At 27.8% G+C, this 16,522-nt stretch overlaps 1 protein-coding gene across 2 annotated transcripts in view; it reads right to left on the bottom strand.

Annotated features, from left to right (window-relative positions):
* Positions 1 to 16,522, bottom strand: part of LOC129916452 (complexin) — a 251,962-nt gene that overhangs the window by 23,452 nt on the left and 211,988 nt on the right. For both annotated transcript variants that reach the window (XM_055996428.1, XM_055996429.1), the window contains exon 3: positions 12,501 to 12,633. In XM_055996428.1, coding sequence (XP_055852403.1) covers positions 12,501 to 12,633 — 133 coding nt within the window. The remainder of the gene's footprint in view (positions 1 to 12,500; positions 12,634 to 16,522) is intronic.

Below are 16,522 nucleotides of genomic sequence, written 5' to 3'. Positions count from 1 at the left end.
ATTTTTCGATGTTTATTCCTTCGGTGGACTATTTTGTTTTCTGTTTCGATTTTGGTGTTTTAACTAAAACGACTTTTAAATTTAATGCTCTATTAGTTAATGTAGTCAAACTTAAAAAACTCTTAAAAGAGACTGAATAAATGAATTTTGTTTTTTAATTTAAAATTCCCTTTTTTAATGGAGATTTAAAGTTTAATGGAGAGTCAATAAATTGGCCCTAAGTACTACATTTTTTACCGCTTTGATTACTTTTCTTATGCATTAATTACACTGGTTTACAAAGGTTTTGTTGCCGAAACAAAAATATACTTTTCTGAAGGTTTTCAGTGTGTTGAACTCGAATCCGAAGTCATAAACAACTAATCAGCTCCCGTTTTTGAGATATTACCGTTAGAAAATGCAAAAAAACGTTTTTTTGATTTCTTCGGACCTTATTCTTTTGTATAAGGAAAATTGTTTGAGAATATTTAGTAACGGTTTCTATAAAAACTGTTTTCCATCTTTCGATAACTGTTTAAATCTTTTCAATATCTTTTGTATTGCCCGAGATATCTTAAAATTAAGTAAGTGGGTTTTTCTTCATATATCATAAAGGAGATAATGACGTCATAAAATTTATAAAAATACCAAACAACTGAGGATATCTCGGGCAATAAAAAAGATATCGGAAAGATTTAAACAGATTTAAAAAGGTGATAAATAGTTCTTATAAAAACCGTTACTAAATATGCTCAAACAATTTTCCTTATATAAAAAAATAAGGTCCGAAGTACTGCATACTCTAACGGTAATATTTCAAAAACGGGAGCTGATTAATTTTTTTTGACTTCGGATTCGAGTTCAGCACACTGAAAACCTTCAGAAAAGTATAATTTTGTTTCGGCAACAAAAAAAAAGTTTAATTTTGTTAACCAGTGTTATATATCTAATTTACTATTTTTCTACACAAACGTATGCTTAATTTGACTTATCAACTTTACTGTATGTCAATTACAAGCGTCTTGAAAAATAATTGAAATATGCTTATACGCAATTCTAAGCAAAATTCAAGGTATTTGGTCGGAAAAAATTCATATTCTAAAAACTCTGATTTGATTTCAGAAATCCACTTATTACTTCGGTATTTTTATTTTTAAATTACAATAAATGGGTTCTCAAATAAATCATGATATTTAGGGTCACTGTATGTATTTTGATCAATTAATAATACTGAAAATTACCATAATTTTTGAAGGTTTTATTTGAAAAATAAAATGTTTTTCTCTCACTTATTCTGACCAGCTGCATTAAAAGTTTTTATTTTCATTTCAAATAGTACTTAGAATGTTCATTAATATTGTCCAATATAGTAGAGTAACTAAAGCTCCAAAAGTGGCAGTATTTGAAATAAGAAATTATTTAAAAATTTTAACATGTCCTTTTAAAAACTTTTTCGTAATATAAATTGCATTTATTTTTCAAATTTTTTTAGCCACATTTTTTAAAATTTGAAATTATAAAAGGAAATGTCAATATGTATTACAGTTTATGAAAAAAATTTAAAAGTATTTCATTTTCGAAGAACTTTTTTAATAGAAGTTTTGAAAAAAAAAATTAACTATTTTTTTTTTGTAAATTAGCTAATTTTTTTTAAGTTCAACATTTAAATATAAAGTTATTTTTTCACCATTCAATAGCCCTTATTGTTGAAAGTAAAATAGCAAAAGTTTAAAGTTCTTATTTGCCAAAGTCTTTGAGAAAATCAATTATTTTAATGCAAAAATTCTGTTTTTATCAAAAAATCCAATGAAAATGAAGTAATTTTTATTTTTTTTTTTTCAAATCTGTAATAAATATTACCTTTTCCTCTTCGGAATTCATCTGATAATATCTATGGCCAAAATTTTTTTCAAAATAAATTCAAATATTACTAGGAAAAAGTTTGAAAAAAAAGCCATTTAAAAATTTTTAGTAAGGTTTTTTTTTACAAAACTCTCAGTTGAGGACCAATTTTTCGAAAAGTCTTGATTATATAGTGAATTTAAATTTATATAGATAGAAATGAGATTCTGGTTTTTTTTTTAAAAGTGTAGGTATGCAAATATTGTAGGTGCTGCCGTTGGGTTTAAAATATTTTGTTTGCATTTGAAGTCAGTTCGTGAGAAAATTAAAGGTAGTCTTTTACTACCATATATTTGTTTTCCTTAAATTACGTAGAGAATCTTTAGTATCATTTATCTTATGAAATTTAAGCAAAAAAATGGTTTTGTTAAAAAAAATTTAATTTCATCGTTTAAAAAAAAAAAGATCATCAAAATCAGATCTGTTCGGCCGGGTTTTCTAATAATTTGCTTTAGTTACTACACTAATAAAAATTATTGCTTTATAATGTCTACGAGCTTCAAATTAATTTTTCAAATATCATAAAATTTAAAATTTTATAGGTAAATCTATGAAAAGTTGAAATATTGTAAAACACCAGCACATTATTGCTCACAGTTTCCTTAATAATTGCTGGATTTGTATATCAATAGAAATGCAATATGATGTATAAATTTAAATAAAAAAAAAAAAAACCTTGAAAATTTTTGAAAAACTAAAGCAAGAAAGTCTTCAATTCCAAAAACTGACTAAATATTACACTTTTAACTGTTATGATTACTTTTTTTTCGCAAACTTGATAAATTAAAAATGTATCCATATCAAACATTATTCTGCGTCAATTACAAGCTTAATGAAAAATAATTGAATTATCCTTATATGTAAAGCAAAATTCAACGCTTTTAGTCATAAAATGAATTAATTTTTGAACTCTGGATTAATCTTAAAAAACAATTAATTATAAATTCGGAAATTAATTTTTGATCATTATAAATGCGATTTTAAATGAAAGATAACATTCAAAGCTTACACTGGTCTGCAAGGAAATCCTCCTTTAAATAAAACTATGTATATTGTATACTTTTCTAAAGGATTTTTGTATGCTGATTCCGAATCCGAAGTCAGAATTGATGTAGTACGTCACGTTTTTCAGATATTCCCGTTAGACAATCTCAAAAACCCATTTTTTTGCTGTTTTCGAAGAAATATTTTGGCATAATGTAATATTTTTCAATTAAAATTCTTACGGTTTTTAAAAGAACTTATTTTTTTCTTTCAAATTAAGTTTCAATCTTCTCAATATCTCTTTTCTTCTCCGAGATATCTTAAGTAAGTTTAGTAGGTTTGGCATATCTTATCATAAAAAAAACTTATCCTTAAAAATTATTATATCTTTCTCCCTAGAAAAAAAAAATATACTTTTCTAATGGACTTTAGTGTGCTGATTTTGAATCCGAACTCAAAATTTCGGTCAGCTCTGGTTTGTGAGATATAGTAGTTTTAATTGAGATTTTCTAAGAAAAAACTTGATTTTGTGATACTTTAATGCGAATAAATCCTCACGTGATAGAATTTTTTTGACTTCGGATTCTAACTCAGCACATCAAAAATTTTAAGAAAAGTATACTTTTGTTTCTAGGAGAAACAAATCTGAAGCTTTATAAGTCAGTTTATCGAATGGTTTATTACAAATAAGATATTTATAAATACATAGATAAATAGTATATAAAATTACAAAACACGTAAAAAATTTTTTTAATGTATTTTATTATGGTTTTCTTTACATATTTGACTTTTTAAATATAATGGGCGTTGATATTTTACATTTTCCTTAATTAAGGTGTTTTTGTTCATGTTGGATTTACTAAAAAGTAAAGGGTTTCGATATTTCTGCTTTTTTTATAAATCAGTATTTTAAAACATGAGTAAACATTAATGTAAAAGGACATATTTGGTGTGAATCGATAGGCCATATTACGAGGAATAAGTCCTCCAAATTTGAGCTCAATGCTACAAATAGTTTTAATTTTGCACGAGTTCAAATAAATCTAAAAGGTTGATTTTTTAGAAACTACCCACATTTTTCAAAAATCATTTTTACAAAAATGGTACCTGATAGAATTTTTCTGAAACCAGGTTTAGATTCAAGAAAGTCTAATCTGTCATAATATCAAACAATTATTTGAAGGAGAAAAAAAAAGTTAAATTTTGCAGACCAGTGTTATTAGGGAAAGTAGGGGAAAGGCCGTCTGGCCTTTCAGTGTTTAACTGTCTTAAAACCAATAAAAAACTTCTTCTAATTAAAATAAAGGGGCATTAATAGTCGTCTTAAGACCCCGGTTTATCTTAGACTGGGATTTATAAAATGTTATTTAAAAAGGATAAACTATAGTCTTTTTTAGTAATAACTTAGACAGCGTCAATGAATATGGCCCATAGTCTTTTTTCAATAAGTTTATTATTTTTTTAGAAACTCTCAAAATTAATAAAAAACACTGAAAAGAAGATAATACGTTTTGAAAAAACATAAAAAAAAACTTTCTTGGCCCCACATGAGGGTAAGACCGCCCTATCAAATTTTGTTGGTAGACAAATTGTTTCTTTTGTTTTAAATTCAATCTATTTGCAATAATAACACACGTATGATAATATTTTCATTAGTGCTTCCTCCAGTCATTTATCTTTCTGGTAACTTTAACGAGTACCATCTTTTTTCACTTTTTTGAGCTACCTATCTGATTTTAATATGTCTTTTAATTTTATCTTTACGACTTTACTTCTTTCGCAGAAAATATTTTTTGAATATTTACTATCTACATATATAGAAAAAGAAATGCTAAAAATACTACCGATTAACATGAACGATAACATTTGATGAAAAGTCACAAAATTTACTGTCTCAATGGAACTTGCTCAAACTTACAAACGTAGTTGACCACATTGTATATATATTTCTATACTACTATCATGAAGTCGAATTTAGTATTACTTTAAGTCACAACTATTTTGAGGTAGCGATCAGTGCATTTATTTCATACAAATTCTGCTTTTTTAGGCTCCCACTAGAGTTTCTAAGATCGTTTGTCTCCTTGATAGTACTATGGAAATATATATACAATGGTCGACCATACCAGAAGGCACTTATTTTATGTTACAAGTGTTGCCAATATTACTTTTTTTCATGCAACAAAGTGCAACGCACTTAACCCTAGATGAATTTTTAATAAAAAAGAATATTAGAAATTGAAATTGTTTTTGTAGGCTTATATGAAAATATGAATATTTTCAAGCGTATTTAGCAAATATTTTCTTTTCTTTTATTAAATATTTTTTTTTTTTTTTGGAAAATACGCAGATTTTTAAAAATTATATTGTTTTTTAATACTTTTGAGTACTTATGACAGTTTTGTTTTTGAAATGAAAACTTCTTTAGTATCGTAGTGATTTGAAACAAGATGAAACGAAAAAGCGACACGAAAAATAATTTGATTATAACTTCTTTGTTTTAATAGATAGATAAATTAAATTTATACTGTAGATAGGTAATTAAATAAACTATGACTGTGCAATTTCATTTTCATTCAATTTCTATTAATTTTCTATTAATTTCATATACAATATCCTGAGATAATTATCATACAATCAGAAATCAATATTATGTTCCGTCAATAGAAAGCATGAGAGATAATTGAAACAGGAGATGTACCTATAATAAAATTTTTTAGATTCAAAAGTTGATACTTGATCATCAAAATACATAATATTGTTTAAGTTATAATAAACTTTGCATATAAACAAACTCAAACCCACTTTACTGTTAACCCCACTAAAACTTTGACCCCACCCTTATTCCTATAACGTGTCCAAGAAGTAGTTTTTTAAATGATTAAATGTATTCATGTGTACAACAAAAACAAAAAGAAGCAACAAGCACCAAACAGCAAACAAGGACCAACAAACAACCAAACACCCCAATAACCAACCAAACAACTTAATAACAAAAAAACAAACACCTAACAATAAACATGAAACAATGAACATCAGAGAATAAACAACAATTAACAATCGAAAGACAAAAAACAAGAGGCAGCCAAACAATTAAATCATTATACAACTAAACAACAAAACACTTACAACAAACGAACAATCAAACAAACAATCAAACAAACAATCAAACAAACAATCAAACAAATAATCAAACAAACAATCAAACAAACAATCAAAGAAACAATCAAACAAACAATCAAACAAACAATCAAACAAACAATCAAACAAACAATCAAACAAACAATCAAACAAACAATCAATCAAACAAACAATTAAACAATCAAACATACAATCAAACACAATCAAACAAACAATCAAATAAACAATCAAACAAACAATCAAACACACAATCAAACAATTAAACAATCAAACAAATAAACAAACATACAAACAATCTAACCAACATTCAACTATATACATAAAACACTATAATACATAAAACACTATTTGATTGCACTCATAACGTCATAGCAGCGAAGCGCTATGCAACGGGCAGGTCGGCTAGTTTAAATATAAACCAACAAAAATTTCAAAAAAAAATAATTTTTGGATTTTTAAAAAAAATTTGAAATTTGTTTTTTTTTTTTTAAATCAAATTTTCGAAAACGGGACATTGAATTTTTTTGAAATTTTGTTTTTAGATGTTGATTAGTGATTTCTACAAAATGGTATTACAATTTTATTTTAAAACTTTTTTTCCAAAAAATTATTTATAAAAAATTGTTTCTTTTAAAAACGGCTCTAACGATTTTGAAAAAAATTTTTTTCTAAAAATGCACGTTAATATATCAATCAAAACTGCATAGGTACTTGTTTTGGAGGAAAATTTAATTTCAGATTTTATTTTATTTTTTTTTTTTAAACGAATTTTATTTTTTGTTCCAAATTTCTATACCTATAAAAAGTCTTAAAAATTTAAGCAACTTTAACGCCAAGAGCAAGTTCGTGCGACCCAGTCGTGCATTTTATTTTACTTGAATCGTTTATTTCAGAAACGACATAAGTCCATGAGCATAAACTTTTCAGGAGCAACAAAAAAACTGTTTTTTACTTAAAATTCCACAACACTTCAAATTTAGAGTATGCAGATTTATAATCTAAGATGCATTTAGAAACCTTTAAAATATAAATTTTTTTTTAGGTAGGTATTTGCGGGTTTTTAAGCCTTTAAAGTCGGTGGACTTATGTCGTTTCTGAAATAAACGAAATTTTTGTGGTAAAACTTTTGTTTTTATTTAGCTATAGTTTTTGAACCCTACTTTCGATTTTAATAAATTAAATTTAGAGTAATAGATGTATAACTTAAAGGCTTGCGTGTCAAGATTGCTGCCAAAATAATTTAAAACTGGTAAAAAGTCATGTATTTAACAGTCAAAAATGTTGTCACCCTGTGAAAATTTTCCATATAGGTATTTTGAACCCTTTTCTTTCAGTTTTCGTATTTTGGGAAGTCTGACATACTTAATTTTTTTCAGAAGATGAATAACTATAGGTACATAAATGAGAAATTTCCAAAAAAAAAAATTTTGGAAAAAGTGGACTTATGCTGTATTGGTTTATGTAGCAAAAAAATCTTTAACTTATTGACTTATTACTGCATTTATTTTTTATTTTGTCAAAAGTCATAATTCAAACTAATCTATGCATTATTTTGATTGTAATATTTTTCATACCTACTTATTTAAAAATTCAAAATGATAAATTGAAATATATTTTAAAACAAATATTTTTACCTAGGTACCTATAGTGTCTAAATTTAAAAAAATTATTTCTAAAATGTTAATTTTATGCTATGCTGTTTTGAAAGGTTTCATATTTCAAAAGGTATACATATGACAACTAACAACTTTTTTTTTAACTAATTTTAATGAAACATAAATATTTATAAATTTTCTAAATTTATATTATTCTAAAAATAATAAATACAATTTTGAAAAAAATATCACAACATAGAAAACTACACAAAATCGAAATTCTGCAATGTTTTTGTTTTTCTTCAAAAACAAAAAAATGTTTTGCTTATCAAAACATGTTGTTATTCAAATTAACAGTAGATACAACATCATAGACATTTATATATAGGTACATATAATATATCTAAATTTCCGGCTGTATAATTTTGGTAATTTGTGTAAATCTCCTGAGGGAATATAATAAAAAATAATAATAATGAATAGAGAGAGAGAACAATTAATAGGATTTTAGAAAGCAACAAGCACAACATAACAACACGCAATTCTCAATCACGTCATCATTATGATTCTCTCCCTTCCCTCTTGTCGTGGATAGAAGTTCATTTAAATTCAGATGAACATACTTTTTGATTCAAATTTTTTGAATAATTAGCATAAAATTTTATATCTCCTTCCAGTTAGACAATGATGATGGATCAAAGTAAATTGGAAGGTAGCTTTTTTTTCTCTCTCTCTCTTGATTTTCAAATCGGTAATTGACTAACAACCTGCATTTCAAATATATCCTTTAAAAAAAAATGGAAGCTACAAAAGTCCTAAATTAAAATATTTTTTGGTCCTTAAAATAGAGTTGAATTTGTGTCAATCTAGTTTCAGAGATGAAATAATACTTCAGAAATATAATTGCAACATAATTAATTGCTTCAATTAATTCTTAAAAAATATCCTTAAAAACTTTTTCTTTCTTTTAAAATATTAAGGACCAAAGAAAGAACACTAATCTTTTCCAATGACTATGATGACTTTCAATTTGCTCTTCACACACAATAAAAATATAAAATCGAAAAAAGAACCAAAAAAAAAAGTATTTCACATTGGAAAATGGATTTTGTTAATTATAAAAATAATTACAAAAAAAAAAGAAAAGAAATTATCTTCATAAAGATAAAAAAAAAATAAAATGAATCCGATAGATATAGAAAGAAGATAGATAGAAGATTATTATTTTTTATTTCCAAAGATTCACAATAGCACTACATAGATTTGCGAAGATAGATAGTAGATAGTAGAGTAGAGTCACACACATATACATCGATAAAAAAAAATAGATAGAGATAGATAGATTTTTTTTTGAAGAGACTGCGATAACATAGATACATTTAGCCATCCTTGGTTACTGTACGCGAAGCTTCTTTATCCTTTTAAACTTTTTTTTTTTTCGTTTTTTTGTAATCTTTAATGTCGTTGAATATAATAATAATAATTTGTTTAAGTGCGCGAGGATTAAGCTTTATTATTTTTCTTTTGTCCTTCAGTTCTAATAATATAAATTACTTCTTCTTTTTTTGTATTATTTTTTTTTTCTGAAGATGATTACCTATTATATTTCTGGTACTTTGAACGACGACGTACTTGAATTTTTTTTTTTTTGTTTTCTTTTATGGATGGCTTTTAAGATTGTCATTTTATTTATTATATCATTTCCATTCGCAGAATGCTTTCAAATTGTATATATTTGAATTGGACTTTTCAGAAAGGGCGAAAAGTTAAATTCAAATTTAAGTACAGTCATATTTTAATTTAGAGATAAGAAAAATACCTAGAATACATACATTTATAGGAGCCTTATAGGATAAAATTTCTTTCTAACTTTGATTGGGATTTTACATTTTTTTTCTGTTGAAGTTTAAAATACAATCGTCATCTAAAAAGTTTGGAGTTATGTAGGTGCATAGCTCGAGGCGATAAGAAATTGAATACATTACGCTTTTGAGAAACTTGTTTAAGAAGTTATTAATTTTTTAGGTCTTTACTTAAATATTTTACACAATGTCTTTTATACATACATCTATTATTTCAAAGTTATGGTATCACCTGAAGAGTAATGAGTTTTTCGAGTGATATCTTCGACGCATTGTGTTAAAATTTCTATCATAAAACTGAGCCTCAAATGTTAAAAAGGCAAAAAATAATTATAGAATTTTCTATCTGAGAACTCTATTTGAGGAATGTCTTTTCGTCAAACAAATTTAAAGTTAGTGATTTTGCGAGCTAAAGGCTTATCGATGTTAGCTGGAAGAGAAATGATTTCATTTTACTCTTAAAGGTTTGGAGAAAAGTGATAAACAAAAACACTAATTTCAAAACTATGGCCGAATTTTAAAGAACTGAATGTTTCTTACTTAGACAATCAAAATCACTACACCCAATGACTATCACTTGTTCAAGACGGAAACTTAAAAACGATAGGATAAGACTTATTAGAAAATTCTACAGAAGCACACGAGCATTAAAGAAAAGCACTTTAAGAACTCTTATGAACTGTTTATGATATAGAGTTTTTCCAATAAGTATTTTCAGAAACAGATGAGGTCTTATCAGTAAAGGTTGACGCTGCAATCAAATCGAAAACACTTGTAAAATGTGTTTAAGAAAAATGGTTCAAAAAGACCAAAAATAGTAGATTTTGAGTGTCCATATTTCATCCAATTTTAGCCGTATTAAATTTTTAGGAGCATTATGTTGAAAAAAAATAATTTTTATTTTCTTCTTTACAATATGTTCAATATCTATAAATGCTCAAAGGATAAAAAAAGGATACATAATTGATAGAGAATTTAATTATCTACAAAAAATAATTTTTTATAAAAATTTTCAAATTGGGCTATAGACAAAAATTAACATAATGAGTCGAAAATTTTGTTCGTTACAAAAAAGGTCATATCATTATAACTTCTTATCCATACCTATATTAAAAAAAAAAAGTATCTTGTTGTCTTTGCCAGAAAATTTACGACACATTCAAAATTTAAAACTATGAGAATTCGAAAGATTTTGATTTTTTTTTTTTGTCAAATTTCCTTTGAAAAATCTATGTTTTGATACATTGCACTCAATCATAAGAAGAAGAAAATCAGAAAAAATATACTAATGTTTCTTGCTTATTTATTCAGCTTTTAGGTGTTGGTTCTTCTGTTCAGATTGATTGCTTATTAGGGATAACGGTTGTTAGTATAAAAACCTGTTTTCGGATTTTCCGGTTTTTTTCCTTTCGGTTAAACCGGCCGGTTTTGAACCGGGCCAAAAACCGGTTTTCGAAAAAAAAAACGGTTTTCGGTTTTTTTTTTTGCTTAATTTGACATTAAAAAAAAAATTAACCAAATTTGTCAACCAAAAATATACCTAAGCAAAGTTTTTTTTAGTTTGATTTTGTTATAAGAGTTCTTAACTTACTCTTAGTAGGAGTTTTCAGGAATTTTTAAAGCAGCTGAATATGAATGAAAATTTATTATTGTATGGTTAATTGAGAGAGGGAATGAAAGTTTTGACGGTTTTCAGTTATTTGTCGCGTCGGGTCTTTTTTTGTTCGACGTTTTTTTTTCTGTTTTTCGGTTTTTTTTTTGTAAAAACCGGTTTAAACCGTGAGGACAAAAAAACCGAAAAAAACCGAAATTTGTTTAAACCGGCCGGTTTTTCCCATCCCTATTGCTTATTACTCAAGATATAGCCCGAATACTAAGTATTTTGGGAAAAACAAAAAACTTTGAAATTTCATATCTCGAAAACCTATGCATAAACATTTTTTTATAAATAAGATTTTCAAGTTTTTTGGGCTCAAAACTATATGAACAGTATACCGGTACTTGGTGTATAAATTTTTTTTAAATTTTTTTGTAAACTAGTGTTATCATAAGTAAAGTAAGTATAATAGTTTCAGAAAACGAAATAAAAACGGACTACCTAGCAAGATTATGGCCATTATTTCATCCAAACTAAGTGGAACTCGGCTGATACTTATATGATATTTATTTGGTGAAGAGGAATCAATGAAGGACAGTGTTAATGTTTTGTCATTTTTTCAGTACTTTGCTTTGTACGGATCAAATTCATATAAAACACAATTTCTTTAAAAATTGAGGAATCTATTTGAAATAATACTCAATATTTTCTTGAAATTAATTGTCATTTGATTACTCTCAGAATAGTATCAGAGTTGTTATTAAAGACTGCAAATACATGCAAGCTAAGCATTCTTGGTAGTAAGATAACAAGCATTCGCTTTCTAAAAAGATTTAAGTTGTTTAAGTTTCAGTGTATTTTAAGATTTTCGGTAACACTAAACCTTTACTTAGAAGAACCATAAAAGATGAAGTAGTGAAAATTAAAACAAGACACAAATTTCTTGCTGTCCAGAGTCATTTGACTAATTTCTTGAATCGAATTTTATGGCCTAGTTGAATTTATTGGTGCTACCTAGATCATAAATTTAAGACAGTTCAGCTGGAACCTATTTCAATATAAAAAAACGTAGTAGATTTTGACAAAAATAATATAATTCTCCATCATATATCACATTAACTTGACTTAAGATCATTATTTAACAAAAAAAAAGTGAGAATCACGGCTTTAACACTTTTTGAAATTCAAATATGTATGCATTTTAGCTATGGTAAATTTCTTTTCTTACAATTTTTTTTTAAATTTTAATAAAATATGACTGTACTTTTTGGAAATTATTTATTAGAAACATTCAAATTTGTAGTGAAGATAGTGACATCAAAAAGGGGAGTGCACATTTAGTAGTAGATTATTATATTGAAAAAAAAAAATATATCGAAGAACCGACAGAAGACATTTAAAAAAAAATGTTTAAAAAAAAATTTCAAAACAAAAACTTACTTGTAAAGTCATCTAACTCTTCCTGTTCGGCTTCGGCAGCCAATTCTTCGGGCGTTTTCTTTTTCCGCATTAATGGATTAGGTTCTTCCTGCGGCATTTGCTCTACGATTTCTTCCTTTTTCTTGATGTTATACTAAAAAGAGAAAAAAAAAAATAATAAAGAATAGAAAGAACTCTTATCACAATACGATGACAAATTAACTGATTGATAATTGACATATTGATAAATGGATTGGATAGATATAGTTTGAATAAGATTCTAAATAGACTAACAACAAAATGAAAGGAATACAATTTTTATCCTCTTCTTCATGAATTTTTCATCCTTTTTGTGGGATTTTCTTCAATATTTTGTTTTTTTTTTTTTTTCTTAGTGAAAATTGAAGGATTTTATTTTTTTTTTCTGCTGCGTGCAGATGTGCCATGCAGCAGCATTATATTGTAGTTTATGGTGTTCTTTTACTATTATACTTGAATGAAGTGGAATTATTGATGAGCTTTCCCTATCGTCTTTGGAAATGGTTTTGGTTGTTGTTGGGTTATAAAAATAAAATAAAAAAAAAAAAGAGTGTGTGTACACATGTACACGCGACTGAAGTTATACTTCTCATTCAGTATTATGTAAATGAATTTCATTTGATATTTTTAATTTCTATTATTAAATTAATTAATCCACACTTCGTTTTTTATATTTTGATCAAGTGAACAATAAATTAATTCTTTCATCCTCCTTGCGTCCATGTAGTTTTCAATTTATTTTGTGAAATTTACTCATGTTGTGCGGTTCAGAACGTACGGTATATGCTTAACGAAAGTAAACGAATTGCGTATAAAATATGCGATATGGTAATTTTATGAGAATTGTGTGTGCTTGAGCACTAGTAGTAGCAATATGCAACTTGCAGGGTAGCTACAAAGCTCAAAAGCGAGCTGAGCTCAGCTCACAGCTCAGCTTAAATTTTAACACATGGATATTTTTATAAATAAAACAGATAATTTTTTGTGATCTTTCCTCTTGGTTTTTTTAATAGTAAATATATTTCTATTTTTTTAGTAAAATATTTCTTTTTTTATCATAAAAAAAAATTCCGGTACAATCCGGTTTTTCGACTTTTTTCAAAATTCCGAGAAAATCGCGTTTGAAAGTTGGGGTAAATTTTTTTTTCGAAAAATCCCCGAATCTTTGAACGATCCTGGAAGCTAAACCGCTTGGGAGCAATTTTTGGGAGTGATGCCAAACGATAGCTTGTGTCATGGGCCTACGCTTTGCACATTGTCAGATTTTTAAAAAATCGTCTTCCATGTTAAACCGCCACATCATGCCTATTTTTTCAGAATCGTGCCTATTTTTTTTTTACTTTTAAGTTCTCCCGGTTTGAGAACGCGTGGACCTACAGGGATGTTAGTTATACCCAAGTGTAGGTTAGAGTCCCCGCTACCTTTTGGCATCAACAATTTTATTTTCATTTTCTTCAAAATTCCGAGATATAGGCGTTGGAAGTTGGGGGCGCGAAAAAACTTCTGGGAGCTGAACGCTTTGATCTAGAGACAGGGGAGTAGTGCCATATGAAAGCTTATATTCTCAGCTAACCGATGGTGGTATAATCCGGTTTTTCGACTTTTTTCAAAATTCCGAGAAAATCGCGTTTGAAAGTTGGGGTAAAATGTTTTTTCCAAAAATCCCCGAATCTTTGAACGCTCCTGGAAGCTAAACCGCTTGAGAGCAATTTTTGGGAGTGATGCCAAACGATAGCTTGTGTCATATGCCTACGCTTTGCACATTGTCAGATTTTTAAAAAATCATCTTCCATGTTAAACTGCCACATCATGCCTATTTTTTCAGAATCGGGCTTAACTTTTTTTTTACCTTTAAGTGCTCCCGGTTTGAGAATGCGTGGACCTACAGGGATGAGATTTGTACCCAAATGTAGGTTAGAGTCTCCGCTATCTTTTGGCATCAAACAATTTTTTTTCATTTTCTTCAAAATTCCGAGAGCTAGCTCAAAATTTGACCTAGCTCAAATTTGAGCTGAACTGTGAGCTGAGCTGAAATGTGAGCTTTTTGCAACCCTGGCAACATGCCACATGCAACTTTCCACATGCAACTTGCCACATGTAACTTGCCACATGCAACTTGCCACACGCAACTTGCCACATGCAACTTGCCACATGCAACTTGCCACATGTGACTTGGCACATGCAACTTGCCACATGCAACTTGCCACACGCAACTTGCCACATGCAGCTTGGCACATACAACTTGCCACATGCAACTTGCCACATACAACTTGCCACATGGTACTTGCCACATGCCACATGCAACTTGCCACATGAAACATGTAACTTGCAACGTGTTGTGTGTTTTATGTTGCCGTACTACGGCGTACTGCATTTTCAAAATACTAAAGTACTGCCTACTCTAAAAGTGAAACGACAGCCCTGCTACCCAGGGTGATCGCGTCATAATCCCTTTGACATTCTTGTCAAAAAGTAAATTTTCATATCCACCCTCCCATAAGAAGTATAACTTCAAAAAGTTCGAGAAGAAAAAAACTTTGAAGAGCGATTTCATTGAACTCTGTTTTTTTTTTTTTTTTGAGAAATTGTTCAAAAAGGATATTTTTCATGGTAAAATCGATTGACTGTGGGTAACTGCTGTTGCGTTAGTTCATCGTATAGTCTTCTTCGTCTTCATCGTCGTCATCGGAATCGTTGCTGATTTCTTGCTTGACTAAAGGATAAACTTAAATTGAATGGGAAAAAGGATGAGTTTATAGTTTCTTATAGGGTAAAAGTAAAGTTTTTCTTTTTTTGTTTGCATCTCTCTTTTTTTCTCTTTCTCATGTAGTTGTCCTTTGGAAGGGATTTGATAGTTCGTCAGTTGATGTTGGTTACCGAGGGGATTGTGTTTTTTTTTTTTTATATGCTTTGACTTTGTTGGGGTTTATTGGGATGATTAAGTTAAGAGAGTTTTCGTTTCATTTTTTTTTTTTTTTTTGTTCGTTTGATTTTAAAGTGAGGGGATTGAAAAGTCGTTTATTAAATTATAAAAGCGGAACGAAGAGAGAATCAAATTGTATTTGATTCGTTTCGTTTCTTTTTTTTTTTTGTTTTGTTGGATAAAAAATTGAGTTTGTTGTTTTTGTAGTAGTCGTTAATTTCATTGATTTAAGATTAAGTATCAGTCTTCAAAGTTAAGTGTCTAATATAAATCTTGCTTTACTGATATCCATGTGGGACAGGGTATTTTCGAAAAATATACTTTTTTATGTCAACATTGTACCAATTTGAAGTCTTCAATTTAAAAGTTTTAATCCAGTTATTCTAAGTTTAAGATCCATGTTGGGACAGACATAAAATTGACAACCCTAGAATAAGCTGAATGAATAGAGTGTCAATACAGGGCAGAAATCACGAAAAAGCGCAATATTATGAAAAAAACGATGATGTTGAAGATACACACATTATTTTGGAAGTTCTCTTTAAAATCTTCATCTTCTATGTGCTTAAGTTCTGCTTCGATAAATGGAGGGCCAGTAAAAAAAAAAAAAAACAAAAAAAAAATATAATTTTTTATTTTTTATGAGTTTAAAGTTGAACGGTTTCTATGGCGTATGCGTTATATTTTTTTTTTTAATAAACGATTCTAACAAATATTGAATATATGCAAATTAAATACTGAGCTTTAGAATTACAATAGACAAAAAAGGCAAATATTTAAGAACTGTTTTAAAAAAATTCATGGTACATGAAGAAAAGTTGCAATCATGGTCTGTTCATCTCTTTTTCTTACAAAAAAAAACGAACAAAAATTAGAACTTGTAAAAGTTGTTTTTGTGATATCATAGGAGTTGAGTTACTTACAATAAGATTCAAGTCAAGTACTTGTAAAAATTAAAAATTTTTTTTTTTTGTATTTGTGGTAATCGTATTTCAATTTTTCGAAATTTTTCAACGGAAATTTGTAATATTTTCAAAAATTATGGTAGCTTTCAAAGAATGGTACTATCGCCACTCAATAC

This window comes from Episyrphus balteatus, chromosome 3, assembly GCF_945859705.1.
Source record: "Episyrphus balteatus chromosome 3, idEpiBalt1.1, whole genome shotgun sequence".
Taxonomy (NCBI): Eukaryota; Metazoa; Arthropoda; class Insecta; order Diptera; family Syrphidae; genus Episyrphus; species Episyrphus balteatus.
This window is presented reverse-complemented; position numbering and strand designations above follow the sequence as displayed.